Source organism: Podarcis erhardii (assembly GCF_964252035.2).
Source record: "Podarcis erhardii genome assembly, chromosome: 8".
NCBI lineage: Eukaryota > Metazoa > Chordata > Lepidosauria > Squamata > Lacertidae > Podarcis > Podarcis erhardii.
In genome coordinates this window covers 88,828,177-88,851,230 of record NC_138499.1, presented here as the reverse complement: position 1 = coordinate 88,851,230, position 23,054 = coordinate 88,828,177, and the positions used below count along the sequence as shown (strand labels likewise).

The 23,054-nt window shown below is 46.6% G+C and overlaps 1 protein-coding gene across 2 annotated transcripts in view; it reads left to right on the top strand.

Annotated features, from left to right (window-relative positions):
* The first annotated feature begins 3,995 nt into the window (after positions 1–3,995).
* Positions 3,996–23,054, top strand: part of SLC4A9 (solute carrier family 4 member 9) — a 38,007-nt gene continuing 18,948 nt past the window's right edge. Inside the window, exons 1-13 of one of the 2 annotated variants that reach the window (XM_081872640.1) lie at positions 3,996–5,040; positions 10,993–11,153; positions 11,704–11,853; positions 12,680–12,741; positions 14,033–14,190; positions 15,562–15,649; positions 16,487–16,641; positions 17,593–17,709; positions 17,934–18,108; positions 18,365–18,498; positions 19,683–19,954; positions 21,077–21,132; positions 22,189–22,374. In XM_081872640.1, coding sequence (XP_081728766.1) covers positions 4,712–5,040; positions 10,993–11,153; positions 11,704–11,853; positions 12,680–12,741; positions 14,033–14,190; positions 15,562–15,649; positions 16,487–16,641; positions 17,593–17,709; positions 17,934–18,108; positions 18,365–18,498; positions 19,683–19,954; positions 21,077–21,132; positions 22,189–22,374 — 2,043 coding nt within the window. In that variant the 5' untranslated portion in view covers positions 3,996–4,711. Of the gene's footprint in view, positions 5,041–10,992; positions 11,154–11,703; positions 11,854–12,679; positions 12,742–14,032; positions 14,191–15,561; positions 15,650–16,486; positions 16,642–17,592; positions 17,710–17,933; positions 18,109–18,364; positions 18,499–19,682; positions 19,955–21,076; positions 21,133–22,185; positions 22,375–23,054 lie in introns of both variants that reach the window. The other variant, XM_081872639.1, reaches the window with a different exon arrangement.

The window sequence follows — 23,054 nt, the reverse complement described above, 5'->3', positions numbered from 1 at the left end:
CCTAACCCTAACCCTAAATAAACTAAATAAAAAACAATTTTTAAAAAATTACATCCCCCTTTTCGATACTCTTTCTTTCATTCCCTTGTTTCCTCAACCTCTTCTCACCTCCCTTTTTGTTTTCCACTTCTACTAGTTGTTTCAGCAAATCCTTTCCATCTTTCTCTATTCTCAAGGTGCCTTCTTGTCACACACCCCCCCCCGACATGGCACCTGGGGCGCACCTTCCCCCTGCCCCTGTTGCGATGCCACTGCGCGGCACCCTTGTGTGCAGATCGCCTCGCCGTCCCCTTGGGTGGATCGCCCCGCCCCTGCCACGCCAGGTGCTGGAGCAGTTAGCTACACCCCTGCTAGGCCTCTGGGGACAGGTCAATGCAAGAGCAGGGCCACGCTGAGCAGCAACTTCCCTGATCTTGCAAGTTCTGAGAATCCCCTCCCTCTGGTGTCTGCAGCGCTCTGCTCCCACGTTGCATGAGTACATGGTAGCTGGAAGATGATACGTCACTGCCCTCATCTGTCCCATCTGGTGTCTGCAATAAGGAGGCTGTTCTACTTGGGCAAGCTTCATACAGAGAGCCTACAGGAGTAGAAATGGCTCACTTCTTTCTCCATGTACACACTATACCATTAAAGCACATTCAAAGCACATATCCCACCCCCCAAGTAATCCTGGCCCCGTGGTTTGCTAGGGGCTGCTGGGAATTGTGACTGGTTGAGGGGTAGGTAAACCACAGTGCCCAGAGTTCTTGGCGGTGAGGCGTGTGCCTGGAATGCGCTTTAAAGCTGGAATGTGCATTCGGCCATTTCCTACCCAACTAATGGAGGATGCAAGGGCAAAGGGCAGCAGCCTGCGACAGGGGGGAGTCTGTGTGAGCTCAGGTGTGTGAGAGAGAAAGGTTCTTCGTATGTGCTGAGCTCTCAATGCCTTTCAGGAAGCAGAGAGGCTGCCTCATGGCTAGGAGACGGTGACTCAGCTCTCTGGCAACCTGTGTTGCTGGCAGGCCAAGGCGTGGCTGGGGCCGCACTCCCACTTGTTTACCCCAACAGGAAAGTAACTATTACGTTGTCTCTGAAATCAGAGATTAAGAAACAGCGTGAATAACCAGGGACAATGAGTCAAAACTGTATTATGTGTAAATAATTCTTTTCGGAATGTCAATAAAATGTACAGTTGTTTTTATTTTACTTGTCTGCAGCATCTGTACGCTGACCAATAACAAAGTTCTCTGGTCAGGTCGCAATAAATAAAGATGAAGAAAATTTGAATGCAAAATAAAACATAATAAAATAAAAAGCAACACAAATGTAACAAAAGCAAAGGTCACCGCACCCTCAGGGTTAAAACACACCCAGCTGTGTCACCCACTTGTACATTGCACTCCCATCCTGCAAACTGGCCTTAGCCTTCCTCTGATTCCCCACTGCAACCCCTACAATTCCCAAGGCTGCTCTGGGTGGTCACTCAGAAATTCAAAGGACACTTTCTTTAAAACTGGAAGAAAATATGTAAAAATCGCATTAGAAGCTAGAAAAGCAAACTAATTCTGCATGCATAGGTGTCGAGGTTTTTTAAACAAACAAACAAACAAACACCCCTTGGAAATCCTAATGGAAACCTTCTTCAAGGGAGGCTCTTCACAGGTTCACATGTATAAGTTACCAGTTTAATGATGCTTTACAACTTCATCCAAGAGTTTACACATGTTCACTATCAGTAATTTTGCTTCCTCAAGAAACTAAGGGTCAAACTAGATTAGATATCTAATGCATCTTTAATGTGTGGATTTTTAAAAAGACAATGGCTGGGTTTTTTGGGGGCGTGTTAAAATATAATTATCAGGATTACAGTGGGGGTGCGGATTGTACTGGGATTCCTTCCAATGAAAGTAGCACCTTCAAAGGAGGAATGTGCCTCCTGATCTGAATAGAGGAAAAGGTGGCTGCCTCCCCCTCCAAGCTCTGATCTTGATAATGGTTATTTTGAAGAGAGAAGGTATCTGTATCATAGTATCATAGCATTGTTGAGTTAGAAAGGACTCAAGGGGTCATCCTAGCGATGCAGGGATTATTTTACTGACGGCACCCCAGAACAGCGAAAGGCTTTCGAGGCTGCAGGAGTTAGGCAAATCAATAGCTTCTCTCTGTACTGGGCCCCCTTTTCACTCTCCCAGCAGCCAGTACAACTCACTGTTTACTCTGCCAGCATTTCTGTAGAAGTTAGGCAAGGGCTTTCTCCTTCGTGGTTTGAAGTACTAATCATAAATGCTTGAGAAACCCTGGATCTGGTGAACAGACACTGTTTTGCAAGACACGGAAGCTGAATACCTGTTTGACATTTCACCAGTTCTCTCTCTCTCTCTGTGTGTGTGTGTGTGTCTCTGTCTCGTGTGTGTGTGTGTGATCAGTTCATTAGCCACCGATGTTGCAATCTGTGTCACAGCAACAGAGCCCAAAATGCTCGTTTATGCCCAGCAGGAAGGACTGAATGTGTGTTGGGCTTCCTCGTATTTCCCACAGCTGACGCAACGTCACAGGCCTGCCTGGCAAGATGTCTCCCGTTTGGGATCTGCTCCCAGTGGTTGCTCAAGACTGCTCAGGTGTTTACCTGGATGTTTACCAACACAGAGGAGGGGCTGGCCCCACATTCCTGTGCAGTTGAGCAGAGGCCATCATCAGCTCAGCGACTCCCCTGCTTCTCTTGCTTTGCTTAGAGAGAAGACTCCCAAAGTCATCAGTCAAATCCTAGGAAATAGATCACCACAAGGTCAATGTTTGACATGCTGAAATAAATTCCAACGTGGGCATGTAGCTCTTCAAATGTAGCAGACAACAAATGTCTGCTGGCCACCTTCTGGAAGTATTAGAGTGGGGGGTCTCAGTATTGCTTAGCCTTGGGCAACATGGATCTTGCTCAGATGGTCACAAGGCGGGGTCCTGTGTCTGGGGCTCCAAGAGCCTTTTAATATGGGCACATTTATCATCCTCATCCTGCTACTCTTTTACCAATAAATGCCCAGAGTGATTCACACAGAATGGGGGGGGGCGCTTTAAATACATCATATAACATATTAAAGAAAAGACTGTGCTCTCAGGGAAATTCAGTGGTTGTTCTTCTGTGCCACTGTGGCCAGTTCTTTTTCATGCAGGAATAGGGAATGTGTGGCCCTCCAGAGGGTGCTGGATTGCAGCCCCCATCACCCCTGACCACAGGGCCAGGCTGGCTGAGACTGATGGGGCCACAGCCTCCCTGGTGCTCTCTTAAGGCTTATCTACACTTCTGTTTGTCCCTCTGTTTTCTCCCAGGATAACTTGCGGTTTAGCACTGAATCGGAGCAAACAGCAACTGGGTTTTCTGCTGATTGCTGTTTGTTACTATTTATCGCGAAAGAGCAGGTTTTTCTCTCAGTGTATGGAGAGAGGCTGCCTTTTACAGAGCAGGGTGGGTGGGAGGAGGGGGGGTTTCTTGGGGGTAAAAAGGAGGAGTTAGAGGCCTTTCCCTCCTAGAAGGAATCCTTCTCTGACTGGTAGGTGCACTATTTATTGCTCATGCCAAAAACATGGACGACTCGTTTAGCAGTTCCCATTAATCACATCATGTTGAAACAACCCTGGCCTGTTCCCACATTCCATGCTCACGTCCAAAATCATGGCTAGGTGGGGGAGGAGAGCTTCAGAGCCGTATAGAAAAACAAACAAAAAAGCATCCCCAAACAGAGTCACATACCGGTATATGCCTCCAGCTACAAACGCCTTGATTCACAAGCATTTCTCTTCTTTTAATCATTCATAACCGTGTGCCCGATCAGGACTTGGTCTTGGATAAAACTAGAATTGCAAAGTGCTCAAGGTATTTGTGCTGAAGCATTGAAAACTCAGGAGGCCAATAAACTTGCACAGTTCATATATTAATTTATTCATAGGTGGATACATTTATTCAATAGGCATAATGTGCAATGGTCATTGTTAAAGTTAACAAAAGAAGGATGTTGACTTCAAGGCAATTTGCAGGTAAATATAAACTGGGGTCTTTTAGAGGTTTCCTGCTGAACTCTTTTAAAGTTGCTGATCTTTTAAAATAAGAATAAGAATCATCTGTTGCCTGAATGACCATGAGAAAGGGCAGGAGGGTCACCTTCTTGGCCCTGGCGCAACTCAAGAGGCACACAAAATCTGTGTTTGGGAAGTCACAGGTTTCATATCCCCTTGCAGGTGCCTATATCTCCTCCACATGGGGGACTATGGAGTTGGGCTAGGTCAAGAGAGCCTTAATTTTTCTACTCCAGTTTCTGCAAATCCTTCCAGCTTCCACCCCATCAAAGGTTCAGATGTGTCAGGTTTCTCCTCCTTCCCCCACCTCAACACTTTTCTTGTCTCAGATTTCTCCACTCCCCAGGATGGCCAGCCCAAGGCTTCAAATAGTACACCCTTGTAAACAAGCCCCCTTCCATGTGGACAAGGCGGTCCCTGCAATCAGGTGGGCAGAATGGAGCTGCCCCAGTGAGTTCCAGCCAGTATCTGCAGGGCAAAAGTTTTTCTCCCTGATAATATTGTTTTGGGCGGTGCTCCCATCCACTTGCCTTTCTCTGACCTGAACCGGCTTTCGGCTCTTAAAAAGGCAGGATGTCTTGGGTCTGCTCAGTTCCTGCTCTGCTGGCGTCAAAGGCTTTGCCAAGGAGGGAAGAGGTGTGCTGAAGGTTTGCCCAGGCTCAGGATGTCCAAAGCAAGTGCCCTGGGTGCAAGCGACGGTTGTCCAGCTGAAAGGAAAGACGGCCTGACTCTGCAAGCCGAGGGGACCGGCAACAGCAATGGAGGAGAGCAGGAGCCCCCCAGCAGAACTTCTGTGGTCATCTGCCAAGCGGTTGGGAGAAGTATCTTCACCTCCAGGATCTCACCAGCAGCAGAGAGAGTGAGCCTTATGCTGAAACAGGAGGAGGAGGTGGAGGTGGAGGAGAATGAAGGCGCAAATTGCCCAGTGCTATTTATACAGCTCTCTGAGCTCTTCAGTACCCCTGAAGGACTGGAATGGAGGCAAACCGCCAGGTAGGTGGCTGCTCACTCAAGGCTGAACTTTGTGGCAGAACACATGCTCTGCATGCAGAATGCCTCAGGTTCAGTCTGCAGGGCTTTCGGTTAAGCGGTTTTCCAGCAGGAATGGGAAAGACTTCAGCCTGCCTGAGTTCTTAGGGAGCTGCCAGATGTCAAAGTGTGCAAATTTTGGTCTAGATGGGCCAATGGCTTGGGGTAAGGAAGCTTCATACACTTGGATGCTTCAGTCTGCCTGGCTGGGGGCACTTTGACCAGCCTATAGCCACCCCTGGGGAAGTGATTTTGGGGGGCAGTGGGGGGGGGAATCTTCCTCCTCATGCTGCTCTTCTGGCAGCTGGAAGTAAGCCAGGGTCTCTCATCAAGTCATTTCTCCAGGTGAATAATTGGGTGGGGTTGTCCACCTTTCAAACGCCACAAATTCAACCTTGCCTGTTTCAAATATTAAAACCCCGAAATTAAAAGTCAGCCTCTTCACTTGTGCCTAAAACAAGTTTGAGTAGAAGGCATCATTCACACTCAGGGCTATGCTCAACCATTAATCCTGGCTCCTTGGCAAATGCCAAGGTGAGATGAGGGAGGGTTTGTGGCAGAAAACACAGAGAAAAGCTGAAATATTTGGCAGAGGCCACACCAGACACAATAATCTTGCAGGCAATGTTGCTTGCCATGTTCTCATCCTGAAGCATGGGCATGGCAGCAGTGCACTGTGTCGGGTAAAGCACAGTGGTTAACATGAGCTGAAATATCAGTTCATAAACAAATTAACTAGGCATGCCAGTGCCAACGGCACCATAGCCAATGCATCTACACCCCACCTTTTTTCTCAAAGGAGCTCAAGGTGGGGTACCTGCTACTCTGCCTCCCTCATTTAACCCCCACAACAATCCTGTGAGGGAGGTTAGGCTGAGAAGGCAGTAACTGACTCCAAGGTCATCCAGTGGTCGAGTGGGGCTTGAAGCTTTGCCTCCCAGGTCCTAGTCTGACACTCTAGCCACTATGCCACACTGCCTCCCAGTGTAGCAAGGCTGTTTTAATATGTGTAAAGTGGTTTGAGCGAGCAAAAAAGTGTTGCAAATGTGCCAAGTTATTATTGTTGTCATTGAAAAGTTTGGCGTCACACACTTTCAGCAAGAAGTCTTACTGATGTTGCATGATAAAAATACTCATTTTTAGGGGAGAACACGTAGCTGTGAATGGCTCCTTGAGTAGGGAACCATCACATCTTCTTTAAGTGATATTTTTTGCTCTTCAAAAATATTTTGCAACCCTTTTGAAATGTCCAAGAATTTGACTTTGATGACAATACGTGTGTCATTTAAGAGTGTGTGAGTGAACATAGTGGTAGAAATGCATTGTTTACAACAATATCCTGGGATTTGTCATAGAATTCTTTCTACTCATGCTCATCATATAGCCATCACATTAAAATTCATGGGTAAATGTTGTTGAGGGGACACTGGAGAGAGATTTCAGAAATGGTCCACTCTTGACCACATTCCTTCCTCTTCTTTCTCACTGTTCATCTCAACTGGTAGTTGCAATCTGTACCTGTAGCCTTTGCCCCCTCACCTTTCTGCATGGAGCAATCACAGGCTCAGGTACAGAAGCAGATCTCTACCTTTTGAAGATTGCAAGTAGCAATCATCTGTGGGGGGAGGGTGCTCCCCTATTTATTTATTTATTTTTTATAAAGATATTTATTAGAGTTTCCAATTTAATACAAAAGAAAAGACAACCGAAAAACAAAGAATACTCAAAGAATAACAAAAGTACAAAAATACACAATTAAGACAAAACAAAACAAATATAGTTCCCATTACTTATTTCCATTACCTTATCTCCCGGACCTCCTCTCGCCTCCCCCTTTTGTATTCCAGTTAAAATTCTTAATTCAGCAAATCCTTATTGTAACTTATTATAACTTATTTTAACTTGTTACTCCATTTTTACATTACAGCTGGTAACCACTTGATTTCTGTCCAACAACTTTCTAACATTCATTAATTTTACAATATTTCTGCAAATAATCTTTGAATTTCCTCCAGTCCTCTTCCGCCGACTCTTTCCCCTGGTCTCGAATTCTGCCAGTCATTTCTGCCAGTCCCATATAGTCAATCATCTTCATCTGCCATTCTTCCAGAGTGGGTAGATCTTGTGTCTTCCAATATTTTGCAATCAATATTCTTGCTGCTGTTGTTGCATACATAAAAAAGGTTCTATCCTTCTTTGGCACCAATTGGCCGATCATGCCCAGGAGAAAGGCCTCTGGTTTCTTCAAGAAAGTGTACTTAAGTACCTTTTTCAATTCATTATATATCATTTCCCAGAAGGCCTTAATCCTTGGGCACGTCCACCAAAGGTGAAAGAATGTACCTTCAGTTTCTTTACACTTCCAACATTTATTATCAGACAAATGATAGATTTTTGCAAGCTTGACTGGAGTTATGTACCACCTATAAATCATTTTCACAATATTCTCTCTTAAGGCATTGCATGCCGTGAATTTCAAACCAGTGGTCCATAACTGTTCCCAGTCAGCAAACATAATGTTGTGTCCAACGTCTTGTGCCCATTTAATCATAGCAGATTTCATCCCCTATTTATTTTAGTCTTAGTGTGAAATTGCTGAAATTATGACCTTTTCTGGAAGGATGTCTTTTACATGATTAATTCCTTTACAGAATTCATTCGTGTAACTTGACTTGTAGTGTGTGGCTTGGCTTGCTTCTTTGAGTTACCCACCTGCATGTGTTGTGAGTTCTCCACCCGAGGTTCACTCATTGTCTCTGGGACTGTTTTTACTCTGAAAAATGGATAACTGTTTCCTATATGCTTAATTTCTCGACCGTGTTATGCATATATGTGTGTTGATATGTAGCTGTTGGCTTGGCTCACTTTCTTGTGTCCAGTTCTGGGCACCACAGTTCAAGAAGGACACTGACAAACTGGAACGTGTCCAGAGGAGGGCAACCAAAATGGTCAAAGGCCTGGAAACGATGCCTTATGAGGAACGGCTAAGGGAGCTGAGCATGTTTAGCCTGGAGAAGAGGAGGTTAAGGGGTGATATGATAGCCATGTTCAAATATATAAAAGGATGTCACATAGAGGAGGGAGAAAAGTTGTTTTCTGCTGCTCCAGAGAAGCGGACACGGAGCAATGGTTCCAAACTACAAGAAAGAAGATTCCACCTAAACATTAGGAAGAACTTCCTGACAGTAAGAGCTGTTCGGCAGTGGAATTTGCTGCCAAGGAGTGTGGTGGAGTCTCCTTCTTTGGAGGTCTTTAAGCAGAGGCTTGACAACCATATGTCAGGAGTGCTCTGATGGTGTTTCCTGCTTGGCAGGGGGTTGGACCCGATGGCCCTTGTGGTCTCTTCCAACTCTATGATTCTATGATTCCTGAGTCACCTGGTGTGAGACATATATATTATTTCAAACTTTCTGATTTTGTCACAGTTGTAGCCTATACCATGTGATCTATGTGGACCCTATATAGAGACAGTAGAGGGTATTTAGCAGTATTTAGCCTATGCAATAGCTGTTCACCTTAGATGGAGGTTTATGTGGGCATTCTGCAGTATAATAATAATAATAATAATAATAATAATAATAATAATAATAGGTTGACAACTGCATATGGGAGGGGGAAAACTGCACTCAGGGACCTCAGTGAGCTATACCTGCCTGCTTCTGCTAGTGAACTCAGCATCAGAGAATATTGCAGTGAATGAGCATATGGGGCAGGATCACAGCAGCAAGTCCCTTTCTAAATGCCCTCCCCCAAGTACCTGTACATTCTCTACACAAAGACAAGCCTTTAGCCTTGGAATAAATGTTGAGGATGGGTGGTATAAAAATGTCCTAAATAAACAGACAGTGCATAGGGTTGTATGCACACAGGACAGCCTTTCTCAACCTAGCTAGGGTCCCACTAGTTGTTGTAATCCAACAACATCTGAGGACCCAAGGCTGAGAAAGGCTGAGGACACAGGGGCTGTGCTGTCCTAGTGAATGCATGCAAGTCAGGGAGTGCATGGCCACCTTAAGCTGTTTGACAGCCGGGCAGCTTGGTTGCCCTTTGAACCCCTGATTTATCATGTGGTGCCCTGAGAGATCAGTTCATCATGTCACTCTGACCTATTTCTGGAGAACAACTTTGCTTCCTTATAAGAGCTGTCAGCACTCAGCCATTCATGGCCTCATGCATTTGTGCTGAGGTTGTATACCAACAACAGGATTTTATTTTTATTTTATTTTTTGCAATATACACATCTGTATGCACAAATGCAATACTGTACAACATTTTGCTTATGGTGAAAAAGGCTAAAAGAGATTGGACTCAGCAAGAGGCATACGTCCCCGGAGAGACCATCGCAGGCTGGAGAAAAAGCTTTTATCACCTGACCCACTTCCAAAAGTGTGAAGTGGCCTCTGGGAGCAATATGAGCATTTTGGGAGGTTTGTGTGGCCTGGTTCATTTGGGCAGGGTAACTGTGCCCAACATGGATCCAAGACAGCTGCTTCCTCCTGAGTTGCCTAGGCAACCAGAGAATGCAAGCCGCCAGCTTTGCACAATATTCCTTCCTTACTGGCCAATGTCCTAGGCGAGCACCCTTTGGATACTCCTTTTGGGTGGTCAAATAGAAACAGTGAAATGGCAAGGAAATCGTTAAATGAAATAGAATTAGGTTTGATAAGGTTTCACATTTCTACAAATATCTGTGTCTACTCAAATTAGAGAGTCAACTTCATGAATTTTTGGTATATTATTATTATTATTATTATTATTATTATTATTATTATTTACTTCATCTGTAGATCCCAGGGCAGTTCGCAACACAAAAATAGACTGTTTCATGCCCGCCCTACTCTGCAAACATCCACTGATGTTCCATTGGACAACATGGTTTCTAAGTTGCTACAGATACAGGTGCTTGGCAAAAAGGCACTATGTAAGCATTTGTGGAGCCCTTGAAAATTAAAAAAAGAGACCAGTTTGCCAAAAATAGTTTTGGCTGCCCTGTTATTCCCTGTTTGTAGGGAGCGCGGCCAAGATAAATCCTAAGTGATGAGTTGATAAGACTGTAGAAGGAATTGGCTTCAGTCCTAAGCTGGCTTCTGTGAGTTCCACTCACAGGAAGCTGCTGCCAGCAGACGTCCTTTTAGCAGTTCATGCTTCCCTGTAGTCCTCTGTGGTGCCTCTCATACTGTTTTCAGCCACAGAGAGCTGTGGGGGGAGGGGAAATCAGTGAAAATTGCTGCCCGCCCCACGCAACTTCTGCCAGCTGGGTGACATGCAGTCATGCACTCTACCTGCCTCTTACCTGGAGTCTGGCTCCTGCTGAGGCTGAATAAGGAGGCCAGTAGCTGATGCACTGCAAGGTTCTCTGCAGATCAGGGTTGGATTCGCTTACATGCATATCAGCAACAAATGACCATGAGAAGAGTAAAAACCTGCTGAGGGAACAATGCTCCTGCGATTTTCCCACGACAGGCGAAGAGCCAGTTTGGACATTCACGTGTGGGCTGGCAGTGTGCATGATTCATTCTGTTTGTTTGTTTGTTTGTTTGTTTATGTATTTATCAGGACCATGGAGGGTGGAAGAGTGTTTTCTTTAACCTTTTGCTCCTGCACTGTAATCCTGGCAGTGGCATCCTTCCTCACGGCAGAGACAAGGTGATATTTGTCAGGACCACAACCTGGGGGGAATAAGTTTCGGTTTTGATTTTTTAAAAAACCAAACTCCTCATGTCTTCATCCTGACTAGTTTTAATTATCCTAGACAGGTCATTTCTTATGTTTTCCTCCTTAAGAGCAAGAGCCAAAATGTTTTCACTTGAAAATTAAATAAGACATTCTGGTGAAGCCATGTGGTCATGGCTTAGGAAATAGAAATTTTGCATGCACAAGGATCTCAGATGTGGCCTTCACTCTTTTCCAATTCAGGTGGATAAAGTTTGAAGAGAAAGTGGAAGATGGAGGAGAACGCTGGAGCAAGCCTCACGTGACAACTCTCTCCCTTCACAGCCTGTTTGAGCTACGGACGTGTATAAAGAGAGGAGCTGTCCTGCTGGATTTGGAAGCTCGCAATTTTAAGCAAATACTTGGTATGTGGGAAATGTGCATAGATCCCTGCTTGTTCAGAGAAACCCACCCCTCATTAGTCAAGTACGAGTGGGGTTGCAACTCCTTTAGTGTTATTATCGCCAACTCTGGCTTGTTAATTAGTCACTGTAACTTATTTTGCTTTTAGGTAAACATCACTGTCTGTTCTTTCTTCATTTCACTTCCCAGTGGCCTACATTCTGTTCCCTACCTCCACCCTCCAGAAGGGGGAATTTCAGCAACTTATAAAGGGGACCACCCTAACTGATGGACTCCCTGATTATCAGAAGAGTCAATAATGGGTGGTCTGTACGGAAATCCTTCTGGACAGATTCATTTCCATGTCATTGGAAAACTGCTCTTTATTTGCATGGTGGTGATTTATATTAAAGGTTCTCTAGCTTTGCTAGTAAGGCAGTTTAATTTTTTTTAAAAAAAAACATATAAAAAGGTTTCTTCAGTAGATGCCAAAGATTATAAATGTTTACAGCAAAGGGGAGGGGGGAGCCCTTATTTTGAGAGGACTCACTTTGTGTTTATTTTGTGTTCAAGAAAAGGTGATTGAAACCCAAATAGAGAGCCATGCGCTCAGGCCAGAGCTCTCAAAGAAACTCATGTATGTCTTGCTCCTCAAGCCTCAGCACCACATCACCAAATCTCAGCTGAGGATGCTGGTGGAGATGGGTGTGGCCTCCTGCTCTGGTAAGTAGTCCTTGCACTGTCCCTCTGGGTCCCATCCCTTGCTCTTTAACTCCAGGCTACAGCAAACCAGCGGCGTAGCGTGGGTTGTCAGCACCCGGGGCAAGGCAAGTAATTTGCGCCCCTAACCCCTAACCTGCCGCCGCTGCCAGCTTCTTCTTGCTGCTGCCTGGGCTGCTGCCATGGGGCTCTGCTACAGCCTGCGCCTGAGGCTCTTTGGCGACTCCGGAGGCAGCGAGCGCCCCCCCCCAAGATGTTGCGCCCGGTGCGGTCGGCCCCCCCTGCACCCCCCACGCTACGCCACTGCAGCAAACAGGCAACCAGGTGGCACCAGAAATCCACTTACCTATAAGCTAAAGATTGCCTCCTTTTATTCAACTCAGTGTGACTTATTTATGATTAGGAGTACATTTAAACACTAATCTCAGGAGGAATGACTGCATAACTGGATTCAGATGGGCTGGTGGAACCATGATAGATCTATGTTAAGGTATCAGGTGGAGAGTGATGCTTTAATCTTCACACCTCTTTAGAAGTTATACATAATTTACTCCTTTTAAAGCAGGGAACCTGGCAGCTTCCAGATGTTGTAGGGCTACAGATCTCACCATCCCTGGCCACTGGGCTGGGCTGGCTGAGACCAATGGGAGTTGAAATCCAGTGTCATCTGCAGGAGCACAGGTTATCCATCCTAGTTGTCAAGGCAACGCCTTTTGAAGGGGCAGTAACTCACTCATATACTCCTGTGTGTGGTCTTTTGATGGAATTGTATTTAGAAGTGTCATAGGGCTTTCTCTATTTTTGCTTTGGTTTTTAATTTCTGTTGCAGACAAAGCTAACAGTCGCTCAGATCTGGTGGGTGAAGTCTCAGAGGTGCCCCTAAAGGAACAGGTAAGTGATGTGTGGTGCATGTTGAGGAAGAGGGAAGGTTGCAAAGTGCTTCAAAGGCCTCTTTACAAGGGCTCTCAGGTGTTGTCCTGGTGGGAAAACATCTCTACACAGGACCCCTTTTTAAATTCTGTCCAACCAGCTCCTCATAGCTTTGAAAATCCATACCTGCTTCTAGCTCTCAGCTCTGAAGTTTGGGTGGGATTTCATTCCGAGAGGGATGCCCTTTATATTAAGGAATACACAAGAAGCAAGTATCCTTTGGTTAGAGTTAGGGACAGGAGATGTCCTTGGACTCCAACTCCCATCAGCCCCAACGATCAAGGATGGGGGCAGCTGTGAGCTGTAGTTCAGTAGCATTCAGAGGACCAATAACACCTGATTTCCCCATCCCTGGAACCAGGGCTTTTTCCCTGGCGGAACATGCCGGAACACAGCGCCTTGCTCCCCTTTAATGAGTGAAGGCATGGGGGGACACAATCTGAACCATCCTATAAGACAGTGTAGTCCGACATCTTGTCACGTGATTTTAGTTTCAAGATGGCGTCAATGTAGGTGTCTGAGATGGCAACTGAGGTGAGTTCTGGCACATTTTTTTCTACAAAAAAGCATTGCCTGGAACAGAAGGAGCATCCTTCCAGTCTGTCAGTATTTTGCAGAAGGAATTCAGGGGCAAAGCAGAACTTCAGGTTTGCACAGTCTTCCTAGCACAATCCAGCCAACATTGCCATTGCCAGTGACCCATCCTGGGACTGCAAGGGGAAAGCCAACCTCTTTGCAGTGCCCTCACTTGCCAGGGGAGGGCAGTCTTGCACCTGCTGAGGCCCTTCCTAACCATGGCAGAGAGCCACTTATGCCAGGCTGCTTTAGCACTGATTTCACTGGTTCTTGTCAGGTGAATAAAATGTGTGTTTTAAAGAAATGTTTGTTTCTTTGTTTGTGTGGAATTTGGCCTAGTTGTGAAATGCATGGGTACCCAGTAGCCCCTGCCTGGTGAGTGAAGATATACATCACTAGAATGACCTCTGATTTGGGATATCTTCCTGGCAGTGTTCAGAATGGTTGGCTGTACCATTGAGACTGAGAAACTTCCCCTGGTGATGCTTTTATTTTGGATCAAGGAATGTGCAGCAGTCACCAGCAGCTTCCCTAGTTTGGGCACTCCACAAAAAGAGAGTTAATGGTTGTTGAGGTCTCCCTCTCTCCTCTGTATGGTCCACAACATATGTTCTGTCACCTTACCGTTGTTTTCTGAGCTATGGATCACCAACCCTAGATTTTTCTCTCACTACAGCTTAATAACCACTTTAAGAAAAAGATTCCAGCTGGGACTGAAGTGGCCAACATTCTTGTAGGAGAAGCCAGCTTCCTGGAGAAACCTTTTGTTGCTTTTGTGCGTCTGCAGGAACCAGTGCTTCTTGGTGGCTTAGCAGAAGTTGCTTTCCCTAGCAGGTAAGAAGCAAACAGGGAGCGGGGCAGGACAGCAAAGTTTCCTCCGTAGATGCTAGAGTGAAAGGGGTGTCCTGCAGTTCTTGGCATAGGAAATTATTGCAGTTGTCTGTGTTCTGATACACAACTAGATGGGTGTAGTTGTGGATTGCCATAGGCCCTCTTTTTCCAGGACACATCCCCTTTTATTGGTAGAGTCATCATAACAATCCATAGGTAAAAGTAGAAGTCGGCAAGGTCTTTTCTCTCTCTTCAAAATATGGCAACCCTACACTTGGGTAGCTAGCTGGGTGCTACCTCCTGAAGATACAGTGGGCACGAGATTATCAGGTGTCATCAGCCAGCTGACCTATGCCTGGATAGCCGTGTTTCAATGCACTGTTGCCCCATGGCACGGCAACACCTGAGGGGCTGAGGTGGTGGGAAACCATTTAAATTGCTTAACTGGCTTCAACAAGGCCACACTTCGGGTCATTCTGAAATATTCTCAATCTATTCAATGCTAAGGCTGTGAACAGCAGTCAATCCTGACCAGATCCCATATTTGCCAGGATTGTGGAGAGTACGCTCAGTGGCAAGCCATTGCTGTGGTGTTTCTTTCTCCCCATTATTTTGAGAAATAATTTGTTCCATTTCAGTGGCCACCATCTTGCTCCTTCCAGTTACGCTCACGGCATGATGGCAGTCAGTCCCACACAACTTAGGGCAGGGATAGCCAATATAGTGCCTCCATGTGCTGTTGGACTACAAATTCTATCAACCTCAAACAGAGGCCATACTAGCTGAGACTGATAGTCCAGTACACTTGGAAAGCTATCTCTGGTTTAGGGCATTCTCAGTTAGGCAGGATTCTATCTTTTTCTGTCGGTCCTTGGCCAAACCCTGAGCCAGACTACACGTGGGGGTGGGGGCAAACCAAGATCCATAGGACTAGAGGCAAGTTAAGGCAGGCTGGTTCCCAAGTGGGCTGGTAAGTATGAAGAGAACCAGAAATGGAAGGAGCATTGACAGGTGGCCTGGTGGCCAGCTTTCAGGTCAAGCAAATAGAGGAAAGAGTTGTCCAGACTGAGGACCCCAGCCTAGAGCATCAGTCCTACAGAGACAAGCCTAACTGGTTCCTCAGGTCACCTGTTCCAGATGGGCTAATGAGTCACCGTTTTCTCACTCTGACTGCTGTATCAAACGTGTTGCAGCACAGTAGAAGATAAGCCTGAGAGCTTGCTTAGTAGTGCGAGGAATAAAGCACCTGAGCCCCTTCACCTCAGCAATTTGTGCTGAGTTTAGGATTGAGGCCTCAGTGAGCTGCTTGCTTTGAAAGGAGGGAAATGGGCTCATCTTTGACCCCACTCTTGACATTGCTGTGACTCTCTCTAGGTTCCTCTTTATCCTCCTGGGCCCCAGAGCCAAAGTGAAGGCCTACCATGAAATCGGCAGGGCTGTGGCTACTCTCCTGACAGATGAGGTGAGTTTGGGTTCTGGCTGGGAGGTGCAAAGATCTGCTGCCACTGCCATAAAATTAGGAAAGGTGCTGCACACTGCAGTTCTGGCATAGCATGATGGTGCTAAAGGCTGAAGAAGTCAGTGGGTGATTAGCACCCCTAAAGTCAATCTTCTAATTGCCCAGGGAGGAACAGGTCTTGGATTACTAGGTAAGGTTGCCACCAGTTCAAACTTTTTAATGGGCTGTCAATATTTTTCAGAACCCTATCATAATTATCATAAAATGTATTATGAACATAGTTTGTCCATATTCTTTGTGAAAGGACTATTGTATGACTGAACAAACCTCATATAGCCCTGCCTTCTGTTTCAAACTGATGTGTCTTGGAGGGGGCGGCTGGTTTCTGGAGGGAGCAAAGAGCAATAGCAAATCTGCTCTAAACTAATAAAAAGAACTCCCCAGAGCATTTTTAATGTAGGAAATATAATGCATATAATGTAGGAAAACTTCAAATTGTTACGTAGGCTAGAAAGGAGCTGCATTATGCATTAGTGACTTATTTTCCAGCTGCAAATTTAATGATTAAAACATGTAACTTTATAGTTGTGATGATACTTTGGCCCCAGTAAGCCCCTTAATGCTCTATCATTGACACAGCAAATGGCTGAATTGTCCATAATTCCCTCCGTTTAAGGGTGAACAGATTTCTTGACATTTTAGATTGTGCAAGGTCATAAGTCTGTTTTGCTGCATGCAGGCAACCAAAACCACAAGCCCTTGCGCTTTCCCGGAATGCGTTCCCGTGATTTGTCTTTCCTGTAAGCAGGCAGAGCTGGGACTAATACCATTCCTTTCCAGCTTTTCCAGAGGGTTGCCCGGAAAGCAAGAGACGCAGAAGATCTCACTGCAGGAATTGATGAGTTTCTGGATGAACTGACTGTCCTACCCCCGGGCAAATGGGACCCAACCACTCGAATTGCCCCCCCAAAATGCTTGCCCTCACCACAGAAGAGGTATGTGCAGAGAGGAGCTGGGAACAGGAAAGAAAGTCGCTGATTCTTAGATCTCTTTAGCTAAATTTTTAATATTGTAGAGATATTTGATTATATTCGTGTGAACTGCTTTGGAATCTATGTTTTGGATGAAATGTTCAAAATAATTTTAAAAAGATGATAAAAAAATTAAGGGGGCGGCAAATTACCTCGCAGTGTTTCAAGCCACTAATGTGAGCATCCTCTATATCTCATTGCTGGAAATTCTGGTCCTTGCCAGCCTCTCTGGCCCAAGGCATGCAAATGTTGCAGGCACAGGTGCCCGTTCCACTCCATTTGTGACACTGTCAGGCAACACAATCCCTGTTCCTCCAGCCATCAGGTCTTGTGTGTGTTCTGCTTTTATTTTCTTCTTTGCTAGAGGGCATCCTGGCTGCCAGTTCTGCCACACAGTTCCATTGTTTCCTGAAACCAAACTACTCCAAAGCGGTATGCCAGGCATAGGCAAACTTGACCCTCCAGATGTTTTGAGACTACAGTTCCCATCATCCCTGACCACTAGTCCTGTTAGCTAGGGATGGTGGGAGTTGTAGCCCCAAAACACCTGGAGGGCTGAGTTTGCCTATGCCTGCTGTATGCGCTACCTTTATGGTTTGTTTGTTTTTTTAAAAAAGAGGTGGGATGGGGGCAAGGCACGAACCGGCAGTAATGCTGCTGCCATCACTGCTAACATGTGGGCTGCATCAATGATTCCTGCATTGCAGGGGGTGGACTACAGTTCTATGATCAGATATGACGCTGCCCATTATTTCTCTGGGTATTGTGCCATGAGGCATATGGAGGGTGTAACATTGCATCTTCCATACAAGCTACTGGAGCCTGTCAGTGGCAGATAGGAATAGAGAGGAGAGAGGAGGATCGATGGCCCCCAGCAGAATGCAAACCAGAATGCCTCTATCCTTGCATTCTTAGGATCGCCTTGCACTTCCGCGAGTGGAATCCTCACGCGAGTGGGCACTTGTCTGCCACGGATGAGCGCCATGCCCATGGGCATCAGCACGTCAGTGAAGAGCTAAAGAGGACCGGAAGGTAAAACTCAGGGCAGGGAGGGGGACGGTAGGCAGGGGCTTCCTGCCAGGCCTCTGGAGTGGGAAGGCTCACAGGTACAGGGCTGGAGCAATGCCAGCTGTGCATCATTGCAGCACTGGCCGGGAGTGGGAGATGGGGAAAGGGGCAGGGGGGACCAAAATAACCACATGCAGCAAATTAAAAACCCCGGATCAAGGAAGTCTCTCCTTTTCTCCCTCCTGCAGACTATTTGGAGGGTTACTGAAGGATATCCAGAGGAAAGCTCGCTGGTACTGCAGTGATTTCTATGATGCCCTCAACATCCAGTGCCTTTCAGCCGTCCTGTACATCTACCTGGCCACAGTCACCAACGCTATCACCTTTGGAGGGATGCTGGGAGATGCGACAGACAACATGCAGGTCTGAGTCCTGCTCGCAATGCCCACATGCGCTCTGTGGTTCTCAACACCTCTGCTCCCCCACCTCATGTTGCCACAGCAACCTGCACAGGCACGGGGTGGGGGGGTGCGGGGAGGAGAAGGGAATGCAGCTCTGGCACTCCTTGGTTGCTGCACAGGAGCGGGGGATCTCATGCCCACCAGCCCAACTGCAGCCGTTAGAGACGGGGGTTGGCCATTTAACCAACCAGAGCCATGTGCTTCTTCCTGTGGTTCAGGGCGTGCTGGAGAGTTTCCTGGGAACTGCTTTTGCTGGAGCCTTTTTCTGCCTGTTTGCTGGCCAGCCTCTCACCATCCTCAGCAGCACTGGGCCTGTCCTGGTCTTTGAGCGGCTTCTTTTCTCCTTCAGCAAGTAAGTAAGGCCCCTCATATCGGCAAGTGTTCATGTTGGAAGCAAGCCGTCGGAGCTGTCCTTGCTTATGCCCCTGAATGACAGGGTTATTCAAGAGAGGTTGAATATATTCAAGAGAGAGGAGGGAGAGAAAGGAATAGAGAAAGAAAAATTAAAAATTAAAGAAAAGAGGTTAAATATAGGATAGAAAAATAAGATTAAGAAAATAAAGAATTTCTGATTATTCATCTGTCCACTATATAAAAACAATATTCACTTTGTCGAATCCAATATTACATCCCATAAAGCCACTTTCTATAAACAAACAGTATCTTCAGTCCTCAAATCCAGATATCATTACTTCATTTTCTTTTCATGCAAAAAGTCTACGAGAAGTTTCCGATCTTTAACAAATATTAATGATGACTTTCCTCTGAAAGCATGTCATTTTTGCCATCCCAGCTAAGTCAGTCAGTTTTAACAGCTGTTCTTCCATTGTTGGTGGATCCTTCCTTATTTGTACATAAAAGTGTTTTGCAGCCATAATTGTATTGTAACAAAGTTCCATAGCAGGATGTTCACTGCTATTGGGAAATGTGTCAAAGCATTTACAGAGCACGGTTCAGTATGTCAAGCCCAGTAAGGAAGTCAGCCTGGCTTAACTTCCCAACATAAAAAGGATCATGCCATAGGCCTCAGCTGATCAAGTGCAAGCAGGCCATCACTGGATGAAAGCAAAAGGCTTGTCTCCTGGTGCAAAGTGTCTTGACCAGGCATTGCTGCTCAGCTGCCTTCAGCTCAGCCTGACAGCTGAAGAGGCTGGTGCCTCTGGTGAGAAGAGGGACGCATTCCACCTTACCCCCCCCCCGCCATCCCAGTGCATGGATTCCATGGCTCATAATTTGATAATTTCAGTTATTAACTGAGTGGTGTGCATGTGAGAAATAGGTGGCCTCAGACTACCATCTCTTTCTACCTTTTTGTGAGTGAGGGGAGCCGACCTGCAAGCTGGCAAGAGAAAGTGCTGAAATGTCAGTCTCCCAATAGCGGAAGACTGGCTGCAGATGTAACTCCTTAGCTGCTATGTGCCTCCCTTGTTGAGACTCCAGGGCAAGAAGGTTAGAGTAGGATCTTGTGGTTAACTGGCTGCTCTCTTGCAAGTGAAGCAGCCCATTCAGGAATATTCTTTTGGCCCTTCCTTCCAGAGACTACAGCTTGGATTACTTAGAATTCCGCCTCTGGATCGGCCTCTGGGTGGCCTTCTTTGGCCTCATACTGGTGGCTACCGAAGCCAGTTACTTGGTGCAGTATTTCACACGCTTCACCGAAGAAGGCTTCTGTGCCCTCATCAGCTTCATTTTCATCTACGATGCAGTGAAGAAGATGCTGTCTCTGGTGGAACACTACCCAGTCAACTGGGACTACAAGATCAGTGATGTCACCTTGTACAGCTGCACCTGCCGGGTTCCAGAGAGAGGTGAGATGAGAAGCCCATGCTTGTTGCAATGGGTGGGTTGGGATGGCTGGAAACCCTGCAGGGAAGCTGTTGTCTGCCTGTATCTCTAGTCCGATTGGTCCATGATGGGTCACATCTGAGGAATTTTTCAGCTTAGGGTTTTTTCTGCCCCTCCCCCATCTTTAGGCAACAGTGGACTTGTACAATGGTCCAAAATATGAACCAATGTTTTACATTATCATTTTATTTATTTATATCTGCCTTTTTCCCTGATAGCGACTCAAGGCAGTTTACAGCTAAAAATAAGCTCCAGATGAGATTGGAATAGACGCCAGCCTAAAACCCAGGAGTGTCAGTGTAGACGCTACTGAACAAGATGAATCAATGATCTGATTCCATGTATGGCAGCTCCCTGTGTTGCCCTCCTATGGTAAAATATAAAAGGGCAACCTGGCTTGTGTTATGTAATCCTATACCTGTGGCTATAGGGCAGTAAAGGTAAAGGGACCCCTGACCATTAGGTCCAGTCGTGGCCGACTCTAGGGTTGTGGCGCTCATCTCGCTTTAGTGGCCGAGGGAGCCAGCGTACAGCTTCCGGGTCATGTGGCCAGCATGACTAAGCCGCTTCTGGCGAACCAGAGCAGCGCACGGAAATGCCGTTTACCTTCCCACCGGAGCGTTACCTATTTATCTACTTGCACTTTGTGCTTTCGAACTGCTAGGTTGGCAGGAGCAGGGACCATCAACAGGAGCTCACCCATCAAATAAGATCAGCTTAAAACATAGGAAAAGTAATAATTAAAATAAAAACCAATTAAACATTGATAAAATTAAAACTATTTATGTATACATAAAAATATATTAAAACCATACAGGTAATTACAATAAAAACAGCAGAGCACCAGACCTTCAGTTCCCCAAAGCCTGTTGGAATAAGTCTTCACCTGCCAGCAGAAGTAATGCCAGGAGGGAGCCGGTCTAGCTTCTCTAGAGAAGGCCCTCGCCTGCACCCCCCCCCAAATGTGCCTGGGAGGGTGGCAGGACCAAGAGAAGGGCATGCCCTGAAGATCTCAAAACCTGGGCAGGTTGCATGAGGAAATATAGTCCTTCAAACAGCTTGGACCTAACCATTGTTTCTTTCAGACAACTCTTCTCTTCTGAACAAGACACTGTTCCCTACCTTCAGCAGTTTGGGAGAGGTAAGAAATTAAATCATTTTCAGCGATTAGGATGTGAATGAAAGGAAACCAAGGTCCAAAGAGCCTACAGTATGTTGTGACTAATGCAACCCACCAAAGGAGGAGCAAGAACTCCATGTCCTTTGGAGACCTTGAACTATTTCCTGGTGTCATAGCTGGGATAGGTGGAATGGCCAAGGGGTCATCATGCAGTAGCCGTCCTGCTCCATCTCCACTGCCAAGATACATCATCACCCTTATGGGGATTTAATGTCGTTCTTTTGAAAACATCACAGCCTCACAAATGCTAGACCATTCTGCAGTCCTTCTGGAGTCATCCCGTAACTCCCACCCCCCAAAAAAATCCCAAATAGATGCTTCTGCCCATTTTATTAGTCAATGGTGAAGTGGTGCAGAAGGCAAGTTGCAATCATGGGAGGGCAGGGGAAAGGGCCGTCCTGGCTGCAGCTGCCAGTGACTGTAGCCTTGAGATGTGCTACTGAGGCCGTCCTTTCAGTATCTGGGGAGATGCACAGCATCTCTGTATGTTCCATGGGCTCCTCATTCAGATGTGGCCTAGGAGGAGAGGGCAAAGATGGACTTCTCTGCCACCCACCTATTCTACAAGCCCAGGGCACTTCCATGTTGGTGATGGGACGCCACACCTGAGGCAAAGGAGATCCTATGGCACACACTGCTCTGTCCTTTGAGGGAGGGGAGGAGCCTCAGGGCTCAAGGGAAGCAGGCAGAGGGCTGCCACTGCCACTCTGAATCCCAGTGACCTCCACTTGAGGCAGCTGCCTCACATTGCCTGTTGGTTTGGCCAGCCCTGTCCCTGCTCTGAATCTTTGCCTACAGGGCGGCTGGGGACCAGGGAGAGGGAAGAAAGGCAGAAAGGGATGCTGTGTATACAGAGAGACGTCTTCATGATGCTCGAAACTGGGATCAATTCCGCAAAACATCCATCCTAGGCAACAGCACATCTTTCCGCCTTGCTCAGGGATGGGATCCATTTCTTTAAGTCAGGCAGTGTATACTTGCTCTTCCGTAAGATTGCTGCTTTCTTCCCCACAGCAGTCCGAGTTTGGGAACTGGTCCCTGCTGACCAAGCAAGAGTGTGTGCAACTCGGAGGCCACCTAGTGGGCAACAGCTGCAACTTCGTGCCTGACATCACTTTCATGTCTTACATTCTGTTCCTGGGAACATTTCTCTGCTCTATGGCCTTAAAGAACTTCAAGTCCAGCCGCTATTTCCCGGCAGCTGTGAGTACCTCCCCTCTCTCATCCATTCCCTGGATAAAGGGGTGGGCGGGCGGTTTCAATATGTGTGATTACTACTACACCCTCCAAGTTCTTTCATGTGCCTGGTTTCTTCTAGACCAGGAAATCTCCTTACTTCCTTCAGTTGGTGCTTCCTGGTGGGTCTCAGAAGATATTGCCCAGCGCTCAGTGAGAAATGAATGCCTCCATCCCTGGGCCACTGTGGCTTTGAAGGGAGGCAGGAGGCCATTCCATCAGGATTCCCTGCAGAACTACTCAGCTCTGCGCTTTCTGTATCTGCAGGCAGATTCTGAACATAGCAGACACCGAAGCCAACTGAATACTCAATAAGCAAAATGCTCAGCTCTACAATGCTGGACTGTAGAGCAGTTAGTTAGAGCATGGTGCTGATGATTCCAGGGTGGCAGGTTCGATACCCGTATGGAACAGCTGCATGTTCCTGCATTGCAGGGGGTGTGTGGACCAGATGATCCCCAGGGTCCCTTCCAATGCTACAGTTCAGTGTAAAGTCTGTTCTTTGCTCCCCTGTCTTCCCACCAGCCATCACTTAACTTTTCTTTTTGATGTGCTTGTCCTAGTGGTCCATGGTCCAGAGTGAGGCTTGTTGGTCGCATTAGATACTTTAGGGGAGGCAATGAGGGGTTCCCCCCCCCCTTGACAAA